The 22,324-nt window shown below is 40.4% G+C and overlaps 7 protein-coding genes across 7 annotated transcripts; 1 reads left to right on the forward strand and 6 right to left on the reverse strand.

The window, feature by feature from the left end:
• Nucleotides 1-595: 595 nt before the first annotated feature.
• GCK72_002698 (uncharacterized protein) lies at nt 596-1,777 on the reverse strand (the record flags this gene model as incomplete). The annotated part of the gene is made up of 4 exons (XM_003112147.2): nt 596-688; nt 739-1,413; nt 1,571-1,690; nt 1,739-1,777. The coding sequence occupies 4 exons, from the start codon at nt 1,775-1,777 to the stop codon at nt 596-598; spliced, it is 927 nt and encodes a 308-aa protein (XP_003112195.1).
• A 483-nt stretch (nt 1,778-2,260) lies between these two features.
• Nucleotides 2,261-4,724, reverse strand: GCK72_002699 (uncharacterized protein; the record flags this gene model as incomplete). The annotated part of the gene is made up of 5 exons (XM_003111878.2): nt 2,261-2,552; nt 2,604-3,127; nt 3,176-3,676; nt 3,724-4,464; nt 4,515-4,724. The coding sequence occupies 5 exons, from the start codon at nt 4,722-4,724 to the stop codon at nt 2,261-2,263; spliced, it is 2,268 nt and encodes a 755-aa protein (XP_003111926.2).
• A 1,336-nt stretch (nt 4,725-6,060) lies between these two features.
• GCK72_002700 (uncharacterized protein) lies at nt 6,061-9,168 on the reverse strand (the record flags this gene model as incomplete). Its single annotated transcript, XM_003112044.2, has 9 exons — nt 6,061-6,402; nt 6,450-6,588; nt 6,836-7,296; nt 7,646-7,830; nt 7,878-8,122; nt 8,168-8,260; nt 8,309-8,809; nt 8,903-9,013; nt 9,113-9,168. 9 exons carry the CDS (start codon nt 9,166-9,168, stop codon nt 6,061-6,063), a joined length of 2,133 nt encoding a protein of 710 aa, XP_003112092.2.
• A 656-nt stretch (nt 9,169-9,824) lies between these two features.
• GCK72_002701 (uncharacterized protein) lies at nt 9,825-13,854 on the forward strand (the record flags this gene model as incomplete). The annotated part of the gene is made up of 14 exons (XM_053723554.1): nt 9,825-9,881; nt 9,962-10,030; nt 10,100-10,206; nt 10,340-10,638; nt 10,726-10,835; nt 11,292-11,411; nt 11,458-11,712; nt 11,763-11,880; nt 11,926-12,132; nt 12,181-12,294; nt 12,343-12,422; nt 12,467-12,629; nt 12,682-13,334; nt 13,381-13,854. 14 exons carry the CDS (start codon nt 9,825-9,827, stop codon nt 13,852-13,854), a joined length of 2,826 nt encoding a protein of 941 aa, XP_053592199.1.
• Nucleotides 13,855-14,017: 163 nt separating this feature from the next.
• Nucleotides 14,018-16,618, reverse strand: GCK72_002702 (uncharacterized protein; the record flags this gene model as incomplete). The annotated part of the gene is made up of 10 exons (XM_053723555.1): nt 14,018-14,127; nt 14,173-14,260; nt 14,310-14,484; nt 14,530-14,949; nt 14,995-15,293; nt 15,338-15,444; nt 15,497-15,707; nt 15,764-15,961; nt 16,011-16,352; nt 16,409-16,618. The coding sequence occupies 10 exons, from the start codon at nt 16,616-16,618 to the stop codon at nt 14,018-14,020; spliced, it is 2,160 nt and encodes a 719-aa protein (XP_053592200.1).
• Nucleotides 16,619-17,354: 736 nt separating this feature from the next.
• On the reverse strand, nt 17,355-17,961 carry GCK72_002703 (uncharacterized protein; the record flags this gene model as incomplete). Its single annotated transcript, XM_003112220.2, has 3 exons — nt 17,355-17,411; nt 17,577-17,757; nt 17,807-17,961. The coding sequence occupies 3 exons, from the start codon at nt 17,959-17,961 to the stop codon at nt 17,355-17,357; spliced, it is 393 nt and encodes a 130-aa protein (XP_003112268.1).
• A 2,359-nt stretch (nt 17,962-20,320) lies between these two features.
• GCK72_002704 (uncharacterized protein) lies at nt 20,321-21,508 on the reverse strand (the record flags this gene model as incomplete). Its single annotated transcript, XM_003112032.2, has 4 exons — nt 20,321-20,435; nt 20,511-21,062; nt 21,115-21,342; nt 21,423-21,508. 4 exons carry the CDS (start codon nt 21,506-21,508, stop codon nt 20,321-20,323), a joined length of 981 nt encoding a protein of 326 aa, XP_003112080.2.
• Between the last annotated feature and the right edge of the window lie 816 nt (nt 21,509-22,324).

Raw genomic sequence — 22,324 nt, forward strand, 5'->3', positions numbered from 1 at the left:
ATCCGGTTTCTAAACAATCTGAATCTGAAAATTGAATCTAAACATCTGATTTTGAGATTCCAATTATCAGATTTAATGTTCCGACGTTCTATCTTCACTTACAGTGACAATTTTTGTCATTGTATGTAGTTACAGTGGCAATCAAATTTTTAATGACAAAAAACCCGGAATTGATTCGATAAATTTGCAAGGCCAAGTCATTTTTTCGAGTGTTTTCGATGATTTATAAAGTTTTAAACTACATTTGAGGATCAAAACCGAAAAATAATTACTATAGCTGTCTTTTAAACTCAAAACAATTTCCAAATTTCAACTTCTGAATTCCGGAAAAAGGAGACTCAAAAAACCAAAATCGGAATAAAAATTTTCATTTTCCGGAATCCAGAATCCGGAATCATATTTTAAAAATCCGGAATCCGGAATGTCAAAAAAAACCCGGATTTCCGGAATCCGGAATTTCCGGAATCCGGATTCCGGACAACTCTGATATAGACTTAAAAACAAGGTCTTTTCTCTTTCAAAAATTCATTTCATTTTTTTTTCTCTCATTTCAATACAATAAAACATCTCATAGTGCACAGAACTTTTGGTCCTTCTAGTGAAGCAAATAGGCAGCTGGTCCTCCATTCTCCCAATCGTACGGAGCACTTTCACTCGATCCAACAGCAGCGTAGGCTGAACGCATCATCTGAAAACAAAAAAAATGAAAAAGAGCCCATGAGCTCCGGGAGCACTTACTCCATAGAGAGCCTGGTAGTTGGGTGCGTCATAGTATTTCATCTGATCCACCATACGCATGATATCCTGGAACTGTTGTGGACACGGCGGTGGGAACAACTGTCCGAGATTCGTGCGAATTCCCTGTTTCGCCTGTCCGACTTGATTCATATCAGAGAGATGACCCCATGGAAGATTTCCGTAAGACAACTCGACCTGCATGTACATCCAAGTCTCCAAATCATCCTTACGACACAACTCTCTTTGCAAGTGACAACTGATCGGCGCGTACTTCACAGTTCCACGGAATCCGGCCGCCTGACGTGGCTTTCTGATGGTCCCGTCGTTTCCAGTGAATTTTCGACACATTCCGAAATCCAGAATGTACACTTTTCGGATCTCATTCAATTCGGGACGTCCAATCGTGTAGTTTCCTGGTTTGACGTCACGATGAAGGTATCCAATGTTGTGAAGATCTTCTAAAGATTCCAGTGCTTGAATTCCGATTCCAATCGAGCAACCCATTGTCATGTGACCTCCCGGTCCCGCCTTGTTCAGGTCTTGCAACGACTTTCCGACCAGAGTCATCACGACGTAGTTGAAGTTTCCGAAGCGTCCCTTGTCCTCGATCTTACAGAAATGACGATTTCCGCGCTTCGACAACTCGTTGAGCACAGACACTTCCAACTTGAGAACCTGAACAATTTGAAAGTTTGGAGATGGCAAGTGCGCTCTTTAGATAATTTTCGCATTGACGAGTTTTGCCACTGTAATTTGCTTTTTTCAAATTTTTAACAAATATCCACGTTGCAAGCTCTCCCCCCCTGTTCTCAATAGAGCGCACATTCCATACCTGAATTTGCTCATTACACCCTTCCACTTTCATCGCATATTTTCCGGTGGAATCGAACACACGATAGACGGCTCCGAATCCTCCTTCTCCCAACTTCTTCTCAATACTCCATCTTTCGACCTATCAATTACAATCTTCTGGATATCGATCGATTGATTATCGGATTACCTGTTGCCCTGGGTTAAGCTGAATAAGCTCTGCGGCCATTTCGATTGTTCGTGAGCTGCCGTTTGGTTTTTCAACGAAAACTCCAAAGTTACAATGATTGGATTTCGAGTTATGAAGTGAGAGGAGTGATTTCGAAAAGTGGGCGGAGCTTAGATCTAGAGCACTGATAACTTTTTTGCTAGTGCAGGTTTCCACGTCATAATTGTTTTTTTCTAAATCATGTTTAAAATCATCATTTGCGTCAGGCAACGTGGAAAATTGAGTACAAGAAAGATATCTTTATTCATAAGACGCCGCATTCAAAATTGCGGAAAAGAAGAGGAAAAGACTCGTAAAAATGATCTACCAATATTTTTACAAAACAAATAAATAAATAGAGGGTGGATTCTCAAAAACTACAATCTAAATTAAGAAAAAAAGGGGAGATAAGTTTCATCTTATAGGCACATAAGGTACAAATACACACTGTTCATACGGAGAGAGGAAATTTGAGAACAAACAGTGAATCAAAGAGAAGATAATTTAGTTGTAGAACTTCTTTCCACTCTTTGCATGATCTTTCAGAAGTTGACATGGAGCAAATTGAGCTGCTTCGTAGGCTCCAGCGAACTTTTCCATCGATGAGACCAACTTTTCGGCTCCATAGAGATCAACGAAACGGAATGGTCCTCCCCAGAATGGTGGGAATCCGATACCGAATACTGAGGCGATATCTCCGTCAGATGGGGATGCAAGGACTCCTTCTTCAAGGCAGAGGAGGGCTTCGTTAACGAATCTGGAGACGAGACGGAGCTGACGGTCTTCTGGAGATGATCTGAAATTTCGTATTTTAGAAAGTTGATTATTACAATGAAAGTTTCCTTACACTGTAGCATTTGGTGTCAATTTGTATTTCTGGAGAAGTTTAGTGGCTTCATCGTTGATCTTCTTGCTTCCCTTCTTTCCATCTCCATATTCAAAGATTCCCTTTCCAGTCTTACGTCCCTTGTATCCAGCATTCACCAATTCACTCAGCAAATCAGCAGATCCTCCACGAACACGTGGTCCCAAAGCCTTTCCAAGGAATTGAGCAACGTGTTCAGCAACATCAAGACCGACTTCATCAGCCAACGTGGCAGCTCCCACTGGGAATCCGAATTTCGTGGTGAGCTTGTCAAGTTCAGTTGGGCTGACACCCTCTTGAAGAAGTCGGACGACTTCTGACATCATTGGTCCAAGGCATCGGACTACGAAGAATCCGGGGCAATCCTTGACAACAACGACAAGTTTTCCTTGTTTGAGTCCAAGTTGAGCAGCAGTGGCAAGAGTTTCTTTCGATGTTCCCTCGTGTGTGATGATTTCGAGCAATTGCATCTTTTCGACTGGCGAGAAGTAGTGCATTCCGATGACCTAAACAAGAAACATTTGAAATAATATCGACAGATTCAGAAGACAAACCTTATCTGGTCTCGATGAAGCAGCGGCAATATCCTTGATTGGAAGAGCCGATGTATTCGAAGCGATAATAGTATTTGGTCCAACAACACTCTCAATCTGCTTGATAACCTTGTGCTTCAATTGAAGGTCCTCGAAAACAGCTTCAATGACGACATCAGCATTCTTCATTGCAGCATAATCGATAGTTGGGACGAGATGATTGTAGATTCTCTCCTTCTCCAACTTATTGATCTTTCTTCTCTTCATTTGTCCATTCAAATGTGTCAAAATTTGATTTTGTCCTCTCTCGACTCCAGCTGGATTTGCATCAAGAAGAACAGTGCGGACACCTTTGTCAATTGTGACATTGGCAATTCCAGCACCCATAAGTCCGGCTCCAACAACAGCGATCTCTTTGACTGGGAGTCCTTGGCCATATTTGTTCTTTTTGGCGTCAGTGGAGCCGTCGAATAGTCCGATGAGAGCCTTGGATTGGAAAGTTTGAGACAGCTCTCCGAATGCCTGAAAATAAACATCTTAATGAAAACTGGTTACGAGCTATCGACTACCTTTGCTTCAGCTTCATATCCATTCTTTGGATCAACGTAGGCAGTTCTGACAACTTCGAGAATCTTGAGTGGAGCTGGATAGTTGCCGGCAGTCAATTTCATCAGCTTATCCTTTGCCATCTTCAGCACAACGTTGTCGAGGAACAACGAATTCGTCATAACCATTTGAGTAGCCTTGTGAACGAATCCCTTGTCTCTGTTAACTTTAAGCTTTCCATCAGCAAGATCCTTGGCTGTCTTCACTGCGACCTCTTCCAAATACTTATGAGTATTCTCTGCAGCTGGTCCGAGTCCATCTCCGAGTGGTTGAATCACATGATCCACAATGCCGATCTTCTTTGCCTTATCCGCCTTGATCTTCTTTCCAGTTAAAGTCAAATCGAGCACATTCTGAACTGTGGTCAACTTTGGGAGTCTTTGAGTTCCACCAGCTCCTGGCAACAATCCAAGCATCACTTCTGGCACAGCCAACTGTGTTTTCTTATCGTTGACAGCGATACGATAGTGACAAGCGAGAGCCAACTCGAGTCCTCCTCCCATGCAACTTCCCATAATCGCGGCGACAACTGGCTTCTGGCTCTTTTCGATTCTAAAGAATTGTTCTTGTCCATCACGAGAGAGAGCTTCGATTCCAGCAGCGCTCTTCTCTGCTTTTAACATTTGAATGTCAGCTCCAGCGACGAAACTGTTTGGTTTTCCGGACATTACCACAATCGATTTGACGCTCTCATCAGCTTGAAGCTTTAAAAATTAGATTTTTGTATATTACTAGTGTTAAACAAAGCTCCTACCTTCTCAAAAGTGGCTTTCATATCAGATGAAAGTGCCTTATTGAGCACATTTTCTTTTGTGTTCGGCAAATCAATCTTCACAACGGCAACATCTCCTTGTTTCTCAACACGAACCGTGCTGGCCATCGCTGGTGATGATTGTGAAAACAGACGGAATGAAATATTTGTGCGAAGTGTCGACGACGACTGGTGGAAGAGACGCGACAACATTTCCTATAAAACGAAAAATAAAAAACGATTTTATGGCATGGGTGGGTTCAAGAAATTGAAAGAAAAATGTTGTTTGAAACTCACTTTTTTGTATCACTTCTTCTTCTGGGGAAGTGCCGGAGAAGTGCTTCTGGTTGAACCTGAAGAGAAAAATATAATTTTTCGTTTGCTTTGGCGCCGAAACCAGCTAAAAGACACGTCGGATGAGAATTAAGCGGTCACGTTGAAAATTGAAAATGAACGTTGAAAGGAGAGAAGTAAGATTTTAAATGTTCGCAAGAAACTTGAAGATTCCGGAAATCCAAATCCAAATCAAGGAAAAAGTTATTCTAAACTGTATACGATTTAATTGAAAACTATTTCGCGATAAAGATAAAAATTTCCAGTTGAACAACTCCTTCATACAATTAATACTGAGTATAAAAACGAAAATATTATCAAAACTCGTACGATTCCCTCAAGCTCGCCAAAAAGTTTCAAAACGTCGACGTTGGCTTGATCGATCTAACAATAATACTATTTACTACTGATTTAACAAAATAAAAACAAACGAACGTCAAGAAGTAAAAACGAAGAAAACGGAGTGAGAGAGTAAACAAAAAAGTAGAGAGTAGCGAGAGGGGAAAACGAGAGATGGGCGGGATGGTGGCCCAGTTATCTTTGATAGAGAAGAACGTTAAATGAGATATTGTGTGATGAGAATTAAATCAACATTGAAAAAGAACACAAATCAAACTTTATTTAAAGAAATTAATGGAAAAACGGCGCGAAAATTGTTCTCGCTGAAAAAAGATCAAATCTGAAGCATCCGTTATTGTTGTTTTTATTTATTTCGGTCCCAAAACTCAAAGTTTTGAATATTTTTGAGTGCACCAATAAGATTTAGAGCTATTTCTGACTTCTCACCTCTAATTTTCAGTTTTCTCTTTTTAGGTAAAAGTACATCTAATCAGAGAATACCCTGATAACAAATACGTGTATTCGAAGAGGTTCCAGTGCAATCAGAGAGCGGGTAAGAAATGGAGACGGATGAGAACTACAAGATAGGCGGGTAACGCAATGGCTACAGACAAGGAACGTAGGCTGTCGGAGGGGGGCAAAGTACAAAGTGCAATGAAGATACGTCATGTGAAGGTATAATGATTAGTGAGAAAAAACAACCAATATTTTGAAAAAGAAGCTCGCAATAAGAAAGAAATATTAGAACCACGTTTTGCATTACGGCGCCATTGAAATCATTAAAAAAATAGTATATTTTAAACGATTTATGGGTCTAACAGAAACAAAAATCCTATTAATAATTGAAAAAATGTACAACAAAAAAGTGATTCCTCGATTAAACTGCAAGGAACCGTCCGACACGTCGATTTCTGTTTGCATATCCCTCATTGAGTTTATCCTTCAGATCCTCTTGCTGCTGTTTCGCTTTAATCAATTCCAGATCTTCCTCCAACGAATCGAACATCTTCGGATACGAAAAAGTGAATCCTTTTGACATGAACACGTAGGCAAACTTCTTGTCGTCGTCTTTCCACATTGCCTTCTTATACTGATGATCATGCTTCGAGTTCCATGTGATATCACCCATTTGTACTTCTGTTCGAACGTCACGTACCGGTAGATCATAGATTTTTGTAAGATATTCACGAATGTCGTGACGAGACATTCGGGGGTCTACCTGCAATGAAAGTTTGGCATTTCTGTCGAAAATTATTGATTAAAAACCTCAAACTTGACACAATTCCTCGGTAATTTATTTCTTCCAACATCCGGTGACTCGACGACAGCCAACCAGAAGTCTGGAAGGAACACACGTCGTTGTGGATTTCCTGGCTGCCACAGACGTGCTAATCTAGTTGTCATTCTACAAAAACAACAAGTTAGTAGACAGAAGTCTGAAAATTTAACAAAAGCAGATAAAAAGGAATATAACCAGAGAATCTGAGCATAAATAACTGAATTAAAACAAGCATTTATTATAAATTTATAAATATTTCGGCTACAACAAGGATAGGAAAGAGGAAACCCAAAAAAAAATATATTAAAGAAGGGAAGAAAATAGGAACGAAGATATGAGAACCGGAATTTATAAACGAAACGACTCCTTTTACTTATCAAGTCGGCAAATAGGAGTATTGTAGACCACTTCCAGATCGATTTTGCTTCCAAAAAGATCACGAATATTGTTGATTCCATACTTGATCATTGTAGGGCGTTCCAATGATAAACCATATCCAGCAACATTCACATCAGCTGGAAGACCCATCGGAAGAAGCATTTCAGGGCGGAACATTCCAGAGTTTCCAATCTCAACCCATTTGGCAAGTCCTTGATGGTAAGCGAAGATCTCCATACTTGGCTCGGTGTATGGATTGTAGGTTGGCTTGAAGCGGAGGTTGGTGATTCCCAACTTCTTGAAGAATTCGGTGAAGACTCCAATAAGATGAGCCAAACTAAGATTCTTCTCGGCAATTACTCCCTCGACTTGGTGGAATTCGGCCAAATGAGTGGCATCAAGGGTCTCGTTACGGAAGACTCGATCAATGGAGAACAACTTGGATGGTCGGAATCCCTGAAATTCAAAAACTCAAAATGTATCGCAGGTCGACAGGAGACATTCAGAACGAAGTCCGAAATTACCGCCGTCTCACGACAATACTTTTCCCAAGTCGGAAACCGTCAGAACTATAGAAAGTTTATCCGGGGCAAAGACCGGGCAGGCAGAGGGTTGCGAACCCGCGACAGGCGAGTGGTTGTCGGCGCACAAACGTGCAACCGACTGCGCCATGTGTGCAGCCCCGGTGAGCGCATTACACAGTGTAGACATGTGTAGACATATGATAGGAGGGTTTAGAGAAGAAAAGGCGGCGAGTAGGATGTTTTGGGAGATATTTCCATCGAAATGAAGTCATTTTCCTTACCTCTTGGGCCAATTGATACAGTTGCCGTGCTGATACCGCAGTGGTGTGCGTTCTGAGAACATTCTTCTGCGCCTCCTCAATTTTCCAGTCATAATTGTATCCAGCCGATCCGTATCCTCCCTTGGAATGCACAGTTTTCACACGCTCGAGGTAGTCTTGAGGGAAGGTTGTGCTAATAGCAGGGTCTGGAATAAGAATGTTTCAATTTGACTAGTTTAGGCAGCTAACTAACCCGAAACGAAGAAAGTGTCATGAGCATCTCTTGCCGGATGTTGTTGTGGCTGGAAGAGAGCGTCGAAGTTCCAGAAAGAGGACTCAACATATCGATTTGTAGCCATTTCAGAGAATCCCATCGAGAAGAAAATTTGTCGGAATTCCGATCTAACCTTCATCAGTGGATGGAGGTGTCCGGATGATGGAACGACTCCGAGCGATTCAAAGTTGTATTTTTTGAATTGTTTGTCTTTCCATGAACCGCTGAAGATTTTGCTATAAGAATGAAGTAGATTTAGGTAAACTTACGAAGCAATCATTTCAGGAGTCAAATCAGCTTCCTGTTTAGCGAGACTCGTGGTGAAAGAGTCACCTTTCGTCACCAACAATCCCTTGATATTCCTAAAATTTGATAATTAGAGAAAAATCCTTCAATGCTAGCTAACGAACACTTCACTGATGAGCTTCCTTTTCTTCAGTTCCTTCTTTCCATTCTCATCAACATCTTCTCCAATTCTCAGCGACTCCAACTGCTTTCTAGTAGTATCGGTGACATCAGAAGTCTGTCGAACAACACGCCCTTTATCAACAGAAACCCATTTGAACTGCATAGCCTTCGCCATTCCAATCTTTCCGAATGGTTGTTTCTGAATATCAGCCTGAGCAGCTCCATCAGCTCCGATGAATTCGAAAACGAGGAATTCTGGAGATCCTTCGTTTGCGAATTGAACTCCTTCGTTCGTCAATTCCAGACGCTTCTCAGTGACATCTTTCGTGGCAAGAACACCTTCATTAGCCAACAAACTTTTGATTGCTCCAATGAGTTTTTGATGATCGATATCCCATTGTTGAGCAAGTTGGATAGAGTTGAATTCGTTGGATTTTCCGAGGAAATCCAAAATTTGTTGTGGCAAATTCTCCGTAGAGCGAACAGCTGTATCCGCAGTCATTCTGGAAAATGTTTTTTGAAAGAAGTGCGAAACAAGGTAAAGTGATAATAGTTACGAATGGAAGGTGTTTGAAACAAAAAGTGCGAACTCTTACTCGAAAGAAGATAAATGATGAAACCAACGGTCCAAATGTTCTCTTCCTTTCAAATCTTTTGGATTTAGGGATGCTCTCGTTGAGAAATCGACCGACGACGGTTGAGCGAATCTTTAAATTAATCCTTTGTTCAAAACTACAACAATCACAAAACACATCACACTATTAATTAACTGAACAAAACTTCATGCCAAAATATAGAAAAATCACCCTTCAATATACGGTTGGTCTCGTAGAATTTGATTGAGCCGGTCGGGATCACTCATCCGAAATTACTGAAGATTTTGCAGATTTTTTGAGTATTTTACGTGGGATGTTTTACAAAAATTCAAGGAGAAAACTATTTGATATTGAATTTAAAGCTTTGATTACCCTAACTTCAAATACTGAAATAAGTGGCAATATTATGTGAGTTAAATATACATTTATACCTATATATGGAAGCGTTAAATGAGGAATCAAATTTTATATAATCAAGAAAAGTTTGGTAAATATATTTGGAGCGGAAATTGCACTTCGGAACGAGAAAACTTTAATATTGGTGAGCAGAAGCCAGTTTTTTACCGCGTACAAAGCTAATACAACTTTTAATATGATTTTTTTCAATAAAACTTCGACTGAAAATGATGCTTCAAGCAATAAAAATGGGACGAGTGTGGAAATAAAATTCTCCGTAAACCTACACAACTTCCTCTCTTCGCTGCGAGATATCGAGCGCGTCAACGCCTGTGCGCCTTTAAACTATGCGTCGGAAAACGTTTGGTTTCCTCATCGATTCTCGATCAATTCTGCACATTTCCCCCGCAATTTGTAGTGGTTTTTCCGTGATTCTGTAAATAAATAAATTGTTGGCAATGTTTTAATTTCAAAGTATTTCTGAAAACATCAAAATTTATAGAGAAAATTCAAGCTCTCCGTGAAAATGCTACCTTTTGTGTTCAATGCTGATGATGATGGAAAAAGGGTCCAGAACGAGGAGGTAAAGGACATCGGGAATCCTTAGAAACTACAAAGAAATGTGTTCGGGTTATTGCTGATTACCAATATTTAAATTTCCAGAGAGGTTATGACCCTAGCGATCATCAACGACAAATGGAGGATTATTACAAGCAATATGAAGAGCAGAGGGTTTGTAATCTGAAAAAATCATTCGAAAACTTATAAAATTACCCGTAGTACCAATAGTATTATAAACAGGTGGTCAACTCGTATCATAATACATCTGGAAGATCGGATTTGGCTGCTATACAAGCACGTCTCGCCCAGACTGAACAAGCTATACAACGATTGAATCAGGAGACAGAGTAAGAAATAGGAATCGTTCTAAAAAATATTTGTATTTATGATTCTTCCTATTTTTTTCGAAAGAAATCTCTGAATATTCATTTTTTACTCCTATTTATTCTCCTCGGTCATCTTTAAATATCAACAATCCAGGCAACCGATGTATCATCATGCACCACCCGTCGTTCAAAATCGTCCAATTCTACCGGATTTCCATAGACCGCCTCCTGGATTCCCACCTCTTGCTTCATCAGAACCGTCTGAAATTCTGCAAACATCTCAGTCCGGTGGAGAAAAAAGGCGTTCTCGTTCCCCATCATGGGCTCGAGACGCACGCCGTTCTCGTTCAAAGAGTCGTGAGCGTCGCTCTGGAAGAAGCAGAAGTCGATCAGGATCCCGCCGACGAAGTAGTCGTGACAGACGAGATGAACGGAGCAGTCGTCGAAGAAGAGGTCCTATTATATACCAGAATGAGCTGAGAATTGGCTGAATTTATTCTTCTCGAAAGTTCTGGAGATTAATTCTCGATGAGATTGTAGATCATTCGCGAAGTCGTTCGCCGTCATCGTCCGCCAATGGTTCGTCGTACCGCTCGTCATCCAACCGTCACAGCAGACGACGACGATCAAGAAGCTCCAGTAGAGATAGGGTGGGTAAATGAAGAGTTACTGACATTTTAAAGCTTGTATGAATCATGAAATGGGTGTCTCAGAAAAGGTTAAACGAGAGTAATGATTTTTAAACCAATTTGTATACATTTAGCTTTCCAACACATTTTCTCAGTTTTCAAACATGTTTTACTAAAAGATGCTGAAAAATTCATTTTTTCTTTCAAAACTGTCATATCAAGATTATTCGTTGAACAATGACTATGCATAGGTACTAATGCGTAGCTGCGAAAGTTTCAAACTAAACGCATGTTTGAAAAGAAAAATAGCCTCCCCACACCTTCATTTACCACCAAGAACATATTCAAAATTTCAGATCGACGCTGATGGTACCTACTTTCAAAAGTGGTCCAATAAGGTGCTCTATAAATGAACTAATTTCAGAATTATCATAAAAATAAAGACGTTCCGTACATATTGAATGCTATTTTTTGCAGGATCGTAACTATCGGCGGAATAATAACTCCAACAACGATCGTTATTCGGAATGGAATCCAGGAACTCCATGCAACAAACTTGCTATCATGAACATGCCAAATGACGTTGATAACACAAAAGTATGCGGAAGAAAACGATACATTCCGATAAAAACCAACTTTTCAGATAACTTTGTCACTCGGAAATTATGGATATCTCCCTCAAGACGTGCGTACCATGACAAAATTCGATAAAGTTACAAATAAGATTCGCACTTTTGCATTTGTTGAGTTTTCTAGTCAAGAAACTGCTGAAAAGTGGATGGCAGATTATCAGGGTTATCTGACGCTTGATGATGGTAGAACATTGACAGTTGAGTACGCAAAAGGAGATCCGGCAGCTGGAAGCGGCAATAAAAGTGACGATTGGATTTGTGCTCATGTTTGTGGAATATTTGTGGCTGAAGCAATGAGTATTTTTGTTTTTTTCAGTGCTCCATGAACAACTTCGTAAAAAGACACACCTGCTTTAAATGCGAAATCTCTCGAGAACAATCGATGGAGCTTGAGAGAGTCGGAGCTCATATGGTCGGAATCATTCCTTGTGATAGTCAGTTATATAACTTTTTTCAAATGATAACAATTACATTTTCAGCTCTTTTAATGCGTGGCCTCCCCGATGGAATCACGAATAACCTAATCTTTGACAGTCTTGGAGCTCTTGTATGTCTCAGTTCGATAAGCATGATCAAGTTATCCGATTCGAAGAGATTCGCGTATATACAGATGAAAAGTACGGACGAGGCGAAGATGTTGCTCAATTTGACATTCAAGACAGCGATTAAAATTAAGGATAAGGAAGGTAAGCATTTCTGATGCAGTATTTTCAATAAATATAATTTTTGCTCAGTACAAATCTCGTGGTGCCGCGATTCCATGTCAAAGCTCATTCAACAACAGATGACAATGCTCACCACTAACCCTGGAAAGAATTCCGTTGCTGGGAATGCAGCACAAGGGAACAGTGAGTTCCAGGGTGCTTTTGACAGAAAAATAAAACAATCAATTTCAGTGACGGGAGCTGAAATCGCAGCGGCTGCAATGTCAAAGGCTCACGCTGTACGACAAGCTAGTCATCAAGTTGGGCAGATTGTAAGTAGCGAAGGATCTGCAAAAAACTAAATAGACTTTTTCAGATGACTGGACTACCGGTACCTGCCGCCAGCATGATCCCACCGAATTTCAATGTACCCCCACCCAATATGTCAATGCCACCACCAATGCAGCCTGCTCAACCGGAACATCAAAACGGAGTTATTGGAACAGTTCAGACACCTAAAGGACTCTTGCATAAATATTGTTCGTTTTCATACAAAACTTCTTAAAATCAAACAATTCTTCTCTTTTTCAGTGCCTCCGAATCCATTAACTTTCGTCCACGACCCGAATGTCGGTTACTATATTGATCCGATTACCAAGTTCTGCTACGATCAGGCAACTGGATACTACTTCAACAACGCCACTGCACAATGGTGCACTTGGGATCTCACCTATCAAACATATTTCCCTGTTGAAACACCTGCTCCTACTGCGGCTGAATCAGAGGCACCAGAAGAAGAGAAACGGAAAAAGAGTGAGGATGGTGTACCCAAGACAGCTCAGGATTTAGTGAAAGATATGGCGAAATGGGCGAAGAAACAAGAGAAAGATAAGAAGAAAGTGCAGATTTCACTCAAAGGAAAGGATACGAAGGGTATCGAGTTGAAGAATGTTTTCTCGCAAGAAAAACAACGAAAATTGGCACCATCCGCATTAGAAGAAGACGAGGAGGAAGAGCAAGAAGTGAAAGAAGAAATTCGTAGTCGTGTTTCAGAAGAGCCTTCAACATCATCTTCCTTCAATTCAACTCCACTTGCTCCTAAAAAACCATCTCTTCGGGAGGTTCAAGAGGCTATGGAACGAGCGCTTTACGATGAAGCCAAGAAGACGTGCATTCTGTGTAAGCGAGCATTCTCCGATGTTGAGATTCTCAGGAAACACGTGGAAAAGAGCGACTTGCATAGAGTATGATTTATTACATTTCCGTCACCCATTATTTCTTTATTTTCAGAAAAATCTTGAAGCTAAACGAGCAGAGTGGGGAAGAGAAACCGCTGCGAAACTGAAAGAAGAAGAGGAAGCGGCCCCAGATCTTGGGAAAATCGTTTATCGTGATCGAGCAAAGGAACGTCGTCGCCAGTTTGGATTGGATTCCACTGGTTACGCATTCGATGTGATGGGCGGTCAGCCTGGTTCTTCCTCTTCTGGACGAAGCGAAGATGCTATTCGTAGAGAAAGTGAAGAAGCTTCGAAGCGTCCTCTTGATGATTCCAATATAGGCAACCGTTTGTTGAAGAGTATGGGATGGAAAGAAGGGCAAGGTGTTGGAAAGCATGGACAAGGAATAGTCAATCCAATACAAGCTGAGAGATTCGTTCAAGGAGCCGGTCTTGGTGCTGCTGGATCTAAAATGAGACATGGCGCTGAAGCAACTCATAAGGAGAAGACCCGTCAAGCACTCTACAGCCGGTACCACGACACCTAAATTACCCCGATGTGATTTTCCTATCAGATTATTAAAATTTATTCGTTAATTCAAAATTTTCGCTAAGATGTGTGCCTTTACTGTATTAATTATGCTTTTCAGTTTTCCGTAATAATGTGTTTATTTGTTATCATCTATCCGATTTGCAAGAAAGAAAATGAGATCAATTCAAAATTTCAGCTTTCCCATCCTGTGACATTCGTTGTCCACTTCTCGGAGGTGTTCTCGTTTTTGGTGTGTGAGTCGATGATGTTTGGCGGGAGTTCAAACGTTCTGAAAATGCAAAGAAGTTGAATAAGAATTGAGAAGGAAACCCACGAATCAAGCTATCTGCTGGCTGTACGAAATCAGTTTTCTTTGCTTCGACACTTCCATTTATTGCATTGAGAAGGTCTTCGATGCGAAGCTGGAAATTGAAGGATTACTGTTTCCACTAAAGAGTAATTATGATCTACCTTAAAGTAATGAACTTCTGAAAGCGCGACGATTTTTCTGGTGTATTCTGTTTCGTTGATTATTTCACGAAACGGACTTCCCAGTCTTATCATTAGACTATTCATAATTTCTTTCCCAGCGATCAGAACAGGAACATTAGGTTTCACTGTTTTTTCGTCTTGGTCTTTGGAGGTGCTGAAAATAGAGTGTAAAACAAGAGACGCAGACAACGAGGTTTACCTTTTCGCAGAGGGCACCTTAATCTCTTGATCGAATGATCCAGAATCATTCGTAACCGAAACCTTGCCTTTCCAAATCACTAGTAGTGTTTCTGGGAAACCCTCTCCCAGTGGCAACTCTTCATCTTTCTTAGCGATTCGAATTCTCTCCACTGCCAATATCTGTCGGCATTTCAAGTATCCAATCTCCAAACTTTTCAAAACTTGGCACTCTTCCAGAAGATACTGTAGAACACGGAGTTGTTGAGAAAACGATAACGGATAGTTCTTGTCAGTTCCAGCCTCTCGACACCATCCAATCACTGCGTTATCAGCACGATCGTCGACGGAAGAGCGCACGCGACGCTGATTGTTTTCATCGATCTTTCCAAAGAGTTCTTCCAGAATGTCTTCAATTGTGATGATTCCGATTACTTTCGATCTGGAACAGAAGTTATTTCATATCCACAGCCGCATGTAAACTCACTCATAACTCGTATACTTCACGACACATGCAAAATGAAAGTCTCCAGTCCTCATCTGATTCAAAAGAAGCTGTGCATTCATCTCTACATTCACATATTTCGCCACGAATTTCGCTTTTTTATTCTTCTCTTTGAGTGTTTCCAATTGAAGAAGTACTTCTCGAACCGTCGGCTCTCTACCCAAGTCACCAGCTACCAGCCTCAGATCTTTCATATTCAACAATCCAACGATTGTATTTTTGTTTTTGTCATGGTAGACTGGAATTCGAGTGTATCCTTTCTCGACGAGTGTGAGGATAGTCTGGAATGGCTACAGTAATCCTAAAATAAGCCTACAGTACGCACCGATCTATTCAGTTTCTGAGACCTTGACAACATGAAGACTTCATCAATCGGAACCATCAACTCTCCGACTTTCTTATTCGCAAATGTCGTGGCGTTCTCCAGAATCGCTGAAATAAGTTATTATTTATCTGGAACTCCCGTCCCGCGAATCCCCCATACTTTTCACTTTTTCATTCGCATTCTTTGCCATATTCTGAATCATGCACGTCTTCTCCTCTTCTGTCAGAACTTCACGAACATCTCTCTTCAAGAATCTTCCGAGCACACGAGAAACCGGATAGGCAATTGGAAAAGTGACAATGAAGATGAAGTAACTGACGAACCATAAACCGGAGGCTAGGTCGAAACCGAATTTACTATTGCATATTGCCTGAAAAGCAAAATTTAGAATTTATAGCGCCGCAATTGCTAATCAATCCAAGTTACCTGTGGAATAACTTCTGCAAAAATTAAAGAAATCAACGCGGGAACGACGATTTTCAGAACTGCTTCATTCGGTGCTCCATTCAACATTTTCTCGACGTTCGTAGTGAAAAGTACTGTGAAAATAGAGGAGAACAGGGAGAATGAGGTGACAAGGTAATTGGATTGACGACGAACGACGAGGATTCGACGAGCTTTTTTCTAAAAAAGAAAATAATACATTTCATTCCGCTTCAGAATTGTTTCCCACCGCCAAGGAAGCATCCACTTGATTGACTAAATTATTCAGCTCTACAATCGAAAACTTCATATATCCAAGTGTCATTCCAGCAGCATACGCCGACATCAAAATGCAAAAACAACAGACAATCACAGAATCCAGTCCAAATGTTTGAGTTGTCGGATCTGTCGACTTGATGTTTAGAAATTCTTCCGTATACGCGTTAAAGCCCTTATAACATAAATGGTATGTACTCGAAGAAACATTGAATGGAAGTCCATCTCTGACTTCAAGAACTGCAAAGGAACATGCCGAATGTAGAGAAACAGCGGGTACTGTACTGATTTTGTCGTTGTTGGGGAGGTATGCATCCTAAAAGAAAACTATTGAATCAGCTGAAAACCTGAAACTCAATAAGTTAAACTTACCTCACACGTGGTGGCAGTTGTAAAATAAAAGTCTCCTCCTCGCGGAATATTGTTTCCCAACACTCGAATAGCGAATGATTGATTCGGAGTGACTTCCAAATCACCTGAGGAATCAAGGCGGACTCCGGCGAGATTAATATCAGTTGGTGCTTGAAATGTACTCCAGATTAGATGAATTATGATTGTGAAACTAATACGAAGAGCCAACATTTTTGAATTGGGAGGGGACTTGGAATAGGAGTCAGGGTGAATGATGGACGGAACCGAGAGAAGTGATGTGGAAACTGATGACGACGTGGAAACATGATGACACGTGGAATATTGGGAAAAAATCGTGAAGAAGAAGGAGTACACGTGAATAATTTATGAATTTCTGATAATTTTTGTTGGGGTGAACGAAGTCGTGATTAGGTCAAGAAGCCGGTCTTGGTGCTGCAGCACATGCTGGATCTAAAATGAAACAAAGCGATGAAGAAGACTCGTCAAGCACTCTACAGCCGGTATCACGACACCTAAATTTACCCCGATGTGACTTTCCAATCATTTTATTAAAATATATTCGATAATTCAGACTTTTCGCTAAAATATGTGCCTTTTCTGTATTAATTACGCTTTCCAGTCCTCCGTAATAAAATGTGAACTATTCTATTTGCATAGCAATGATTGACAGTAGAATTACGCCTCTTTTTCTCCAGATATTCAGGAAGACGGCAATGATATTCATGCTCTCGTCAGAACTTCCGATTCAGAAGATGACCTGAAATCTCAATTACCTATGGTTGTTGTATGCAATTCTCAAGAATCGACTCTTCGCTTTGCTCGCGCTGCCTAATTTTATCCAGTGTATTAGCTCGTCTTAAAATATTCGCCATAACAAAAACAGTACAAATTTGGTAGAAAGTATTTATTATCCACCACAACAATAACAATTAAACAAGAGGAACATTTACTTTCCCTTGTTCTTTCCTTGATCCTCGACGGTGACGTTCGGGAGGTTGAATCCCTGAAATAACGAGGATTTGTCGATTAAATTTTCGTTCGGTAACGCCTCGACATACCGAACTCGACTGCTCAGTTAAGAGCTTTCGGGGTATGTAGAACCGACAATGCGGTCACACACGCTCACGAAATTAAAGAAAAATTGTTGAAAAAAAAGAATAAAACTTACAGCGGCCTTAAGCATGTCGTTGGTATCTGAGTCAACCTTGATGGAGACAAGTTGGGATGGGTCAACAGTGGAGATTTCTGGCATGTAGTTGTCTCTGCGCTCACGCTCTTCTTCTTGGAGCTTGATGGAGATACCTCTGACTGGTCCTCTCTCGATACGTCTCATCAAGTGAGTGATGTATCTGAAATATGAAACGTTTAAAAATTTAACATAGAAACTTTTAAATTTACCCAGCGATCTTGTTTCTGAGTGGCTTGGATCCAATGATGGCAACCTCGTCGCAGACGCGCTTGTTGTTGTGGAAGTCATTGGTCATGCGGGTGTAGTACTTCTCGATGAGGACACGGGAAGCCTTCTTGACGGTCTTGGTACGAACGCGAGACATGTTTAACCGAAGTTTCTGTAAAAAAAAACGATAAATAGGGAAATTCGCACTAAAAATATATATGCCAGAGAACGAAATGTAATTTTCTGTAAAATCGAAGGAACAAATAAAAAGAAAAATGATTGAAAAATTTTTGACAGTAAAATTTACCGAAATTGAGCGAAAACCCTCGAAAAATCGAAAAATTTTGGGAAGAAAAAGAAAAATTGAGGAGTCGCACGGGTGGCTACGGTCGCACTCGTTTGCTGTGTATCGTTGTCGGCGCGAGACCCGCCGCAGGAAATACATGCGCCTTTAATTTCCGCGGGAATTTTAATTGAGGAAGCGAATATTTTTAAAAAGATTCGTCGATTTATTGATGTTGACTTTATCAAAAACTGTGATTTCAAGAAAATTAATAACTTTATTCTTATAGAAAAAGATTTCCCAAAAGTTGGATACAAATATGAGCTCATATTTAGTTATCGAGAATACCTAATTCTCCTCAGTTTCCAAGGAGATTTCTTATTTCTCTTTGCTTTTGTCGCTTCAAATTCGTAATAATCATACGAATACTTTTTCTCCGGTGCAGGAGAAACCATTTTCTGCTGCATATCATAAGATCGATTTGGACAGGGGCAGTACGAAGCATCGAGTCCCGGCTCTCCCGGCATTCCAACCTGAAAATTGAAAAATAAATTTTTCTCGATCAATATTTTTATTAATTTTTTTAAAATTACCTTTCCAGTAGCTCCTTGTTTTCCAGTGAGTCCATTAATTCCGGGTTTCCCTTTGACTCCTGGTGAGCCAGGCAGAGCTTTTACTATTCTCCCCGGCATTCCAGGTTGCCCAGTGAGCCCACGTGGCCCATTTTCTCCTTTTGGTCCCCTAGTATTCATCATTTTCATCACAATCAATCCAGGCGGTCCCATAACTCCATCTTCTCCTTGTTCTCCAGGTGACCCCTCTCTCCCAGCATCTCCAACAGCTCCCATCAGTCCAGATTCTCCATTTTCTCCCGGCTGACCTATCAATCCGGGCGGCCCCTGAATCCCTTCAGAACCTTCGATTCCAGGCTCACCGGGTGGTCCAACTGGGCATAAAATACAATCTCTGGTGATGAGTTCCATATAATTGTAGTCTCTCCCGGGTAAGCCATCTATTCCTGGTTCCCCATTTATTCCAGGTTTCCCTGGGAGCCCAGGTGGACCAGATGGACAATCAGGGGGTTTTATAGACGGAGAAGCAGCATATGGAGATGGAAATGGGACCAGATAGTCTGTCTGACGACGTGTCTTTTTTCGGGATTTTCTGTTAAAAAAAAAAGAAAATCATGGGAGGACAGGAAGGAATAGATACCGTTTCTCTCTGGAATTGAGTGAAATCATCAAGATTTGAATGTCGTTCCATGTGGTTTTCTCGTAATTCTGAAAACAATTTAAATGCAGTCAAGTGGTTCAGTTGCTTTCCCTTACCTCAAAATCTTGAATAGCTTCCTCTGAAATCTTTTGAATATCTTGAATTTGAACAATAAAATAAAAAAATGCACAGAAAATAAATACAAGTACAGTGACAATAACAGCAAAAAATACACGGATGGCTAACCAAGAGCCTTGTTTCATGTTTTCCCAGTGAACGGTCAAAACACCTTAGCCAAAAGGTAAGTAATGAAAGAAAATGCTATATTGAGTGGGGGTGTCTTTACTTAATTATCATGTTACCTCTCGCTTCGCGGCATTTTCTTTTGACTGGATTTTCACGGATCTCTTTTGTTGAGACACAGAGAATTACAAATTACAACTTCTCTCCAGACAAATTGGATCATTTAGTTGGGGAAGAAGCAGACAGGCGGAAATTAATTTATTGGAGGGAGCTTTAGGGTGGTCAAGAATGGAGAACAGTATCTGGATCTGGGAAGAATCAGAGATCTGAAGTTTTGATATTTAGAAAATCATCAGGAGGACACCCAAACAGTAGAAGAGAGAGTAGAGAAGCTAGAGTGTCTAACTTCTCTGCGCCCTCTCTTCTCTCGCTATTTCAAAATCTTGAAGAGCAATCAAAAAGCTCTCAATTTTAATTCAGGGCAAGACGACGATTTGCATGAGTTCATTATTTCTTTAACTGTGGTATGATCTGAATAAAGTAATAGTAAATTTGATTCTGATGCTGATTCTTGGATTCTCAACGGTGGCCTAGAAATCCAAATGATAGGGAGTTCAGTATTTCCTGTGGTGGCCTAGAATCTCACACCCTGAATACCGAAAAATATTTTGACTAGTTTATTAGATTTTAAATCTCAAGATAATACAGATTATTAGAATTACAAAATATTACAAACACTTATTATAAAAACAACAAAAAAACAGAAAATCTTCCCAACTCATAGCCAAACGACGAATTGCATGACTCCATTCTCATTGAAGACGAGTGTACCCAGAGTTCCGTCGTTTCTCATGATATAGTATCCTTCCGAGCAGTCGATCAATCCGGAATCACTGAAAACATATGAATTTAGTTTATAGATTGAAATAATGAGGTATTTTTCAAAAACAGAAGAAAAAGATACTGACCTCTCATAAAACATCTTTACTTCTCCTTCATATTTGAATGGCTTCAATCTATAAATCAACCAGCCTTTGTCGGCATCGAAGAGAGTGAACGTCTTGAGATTTTTATGACTTCCACCCATCCATTCGGTCAGAAATTCAACATAATCATTGTGGTTGATAGTGTATCTCCGTACTTCTAACTGCTCACAATCATAGTTATTGAATTTGTTGGCAGTGAAGTATTTGGATGCATTGATTGTGATCTTCTTCACTTTCGGACAATTCTCCAACTTCACTGATCCTCTCTCAATTAATAACTCCTGCTGTGGGCGGAGCATCGACTGGAACACTTGGATATGATGGGGATAAACATTTGAATCGATCAACTCGATTTTAGAAGCTTCACTGAGATGTTTCCATTTGTACAGGGCATGTTCTCCCAAGTCGACGCCTTCAAATCGGATACTGTAGTTGACTTTTCGGTAGATCTTCTTGAAATGATCCATCAGTGCAGTGGTTGTGGAGATTGGGTTGAAGGAGTGGATATCCGTGATGGAACAGGACGGATAAGTACTGAAAATATAAAGAATTTGTTAAATTTGAGAAAAAAATTACAAAAACTCACTGGATCACAACTGAATCCGCTCCAATGTGTTTCATATTTCTTGGTCGTTTCTTATTTTTCGATTGAATATTCCACATTCCAACAACTTTTCCATTCTCATTGAAATGGTAGAATTGAGAATTGAATCGGCCACTATCCCAGGTGATTGTGACATGGAGATCAGGTGTAGAGTACTTGTGGAGGGAGACAGCTTCAGTGGCAATCTTGTTTCCGAGAGTCCAGCAGATACTGGAAAATAGGTAAGTTGAGGAAAATTGCAACAGATTCAGAATATGTCTGTTTATCTTGAAAAGAAATGAAAAACTTACAGATCAAACCCATCCATTTGCTTGAAGCATAATCCTTGCATGAGGTGGGGAAGAGCGAAGAGAGGGAATGAAGAAGAAGAATTCATTTTGGGAAAGGGAGAGCAGAGAACTGGTCACCGATCAGTAACTTGCAAAAGAGGAAGAGTGAGGATTATGGGTAGAGACATGACGCATAGTTATAGTGTGAGCACCTTTACGATCCTTAATGGGTTATGGGAAAGTTGTAAACTATGTCAATTAGCAAAGACATAGTCAGAGATGACAGATATGTGATGACCTGAAATTTGATGTGTGTAATCACTATGTGACAGTCACACCGTGAGAACACCGACCTCAATGACTGGAACAGTTGTAAACCATCTGGGTTACTTGGGGGCAAACTATAGATAAGGAGATAATACAAGTATATATGTGTCCTGCTGAAATGTTTAACAATTTTCAAAATCAGCACAAAGAGACTACTCGAAAAAGTATAAACCTGTCATATTTTCAGAAACTCTGAATTCAGTTAAACTCAATTTGAAACTGTCGGCAAAAGGGAATGAGTACATACAGTACTGGCCATAAAGAATGCGACACATGCAGTGTTTAGTTGAAAATGGTTAAATTGGGAGTGTGAGACGACCTCCTTGATCGTATCACAATATTGATTGTTTATGAAGTGTATAGATCACAAGTAAAACATCACAAGTAAACACGGTTTACAACTGTTCCAGTCATTGAGGTCGGTGTTCTCACGGTGTGACTGTCACATAGTGAATATACACATCAAATTTCAGGTCATCACATATCTGTCATCTCTGACTATGTCTTTGCTAATTGACATAGTTTACAACTTTCCCATAACCCATTAAGGATCGTAAAGGTGCTCACACTATAACTATGCGTCATGTCTCTACCCA

Source organism: Caenorhabditis remanei, chromosome I (genome assembly GCF_010183535.1).
Source record: "Caenorhabditis remanei strain PX506 chromosome I, whole genome shotgun sequence".
In the NCBI taxonomy this organism is placed as follows: domain Eukaryota; kingdom Metazoa; phylum Nematoda; class Chromadorea; order Rhabditida; family Rhabditidae; genus Caenorhabditis; species Caenorhabditis remanei.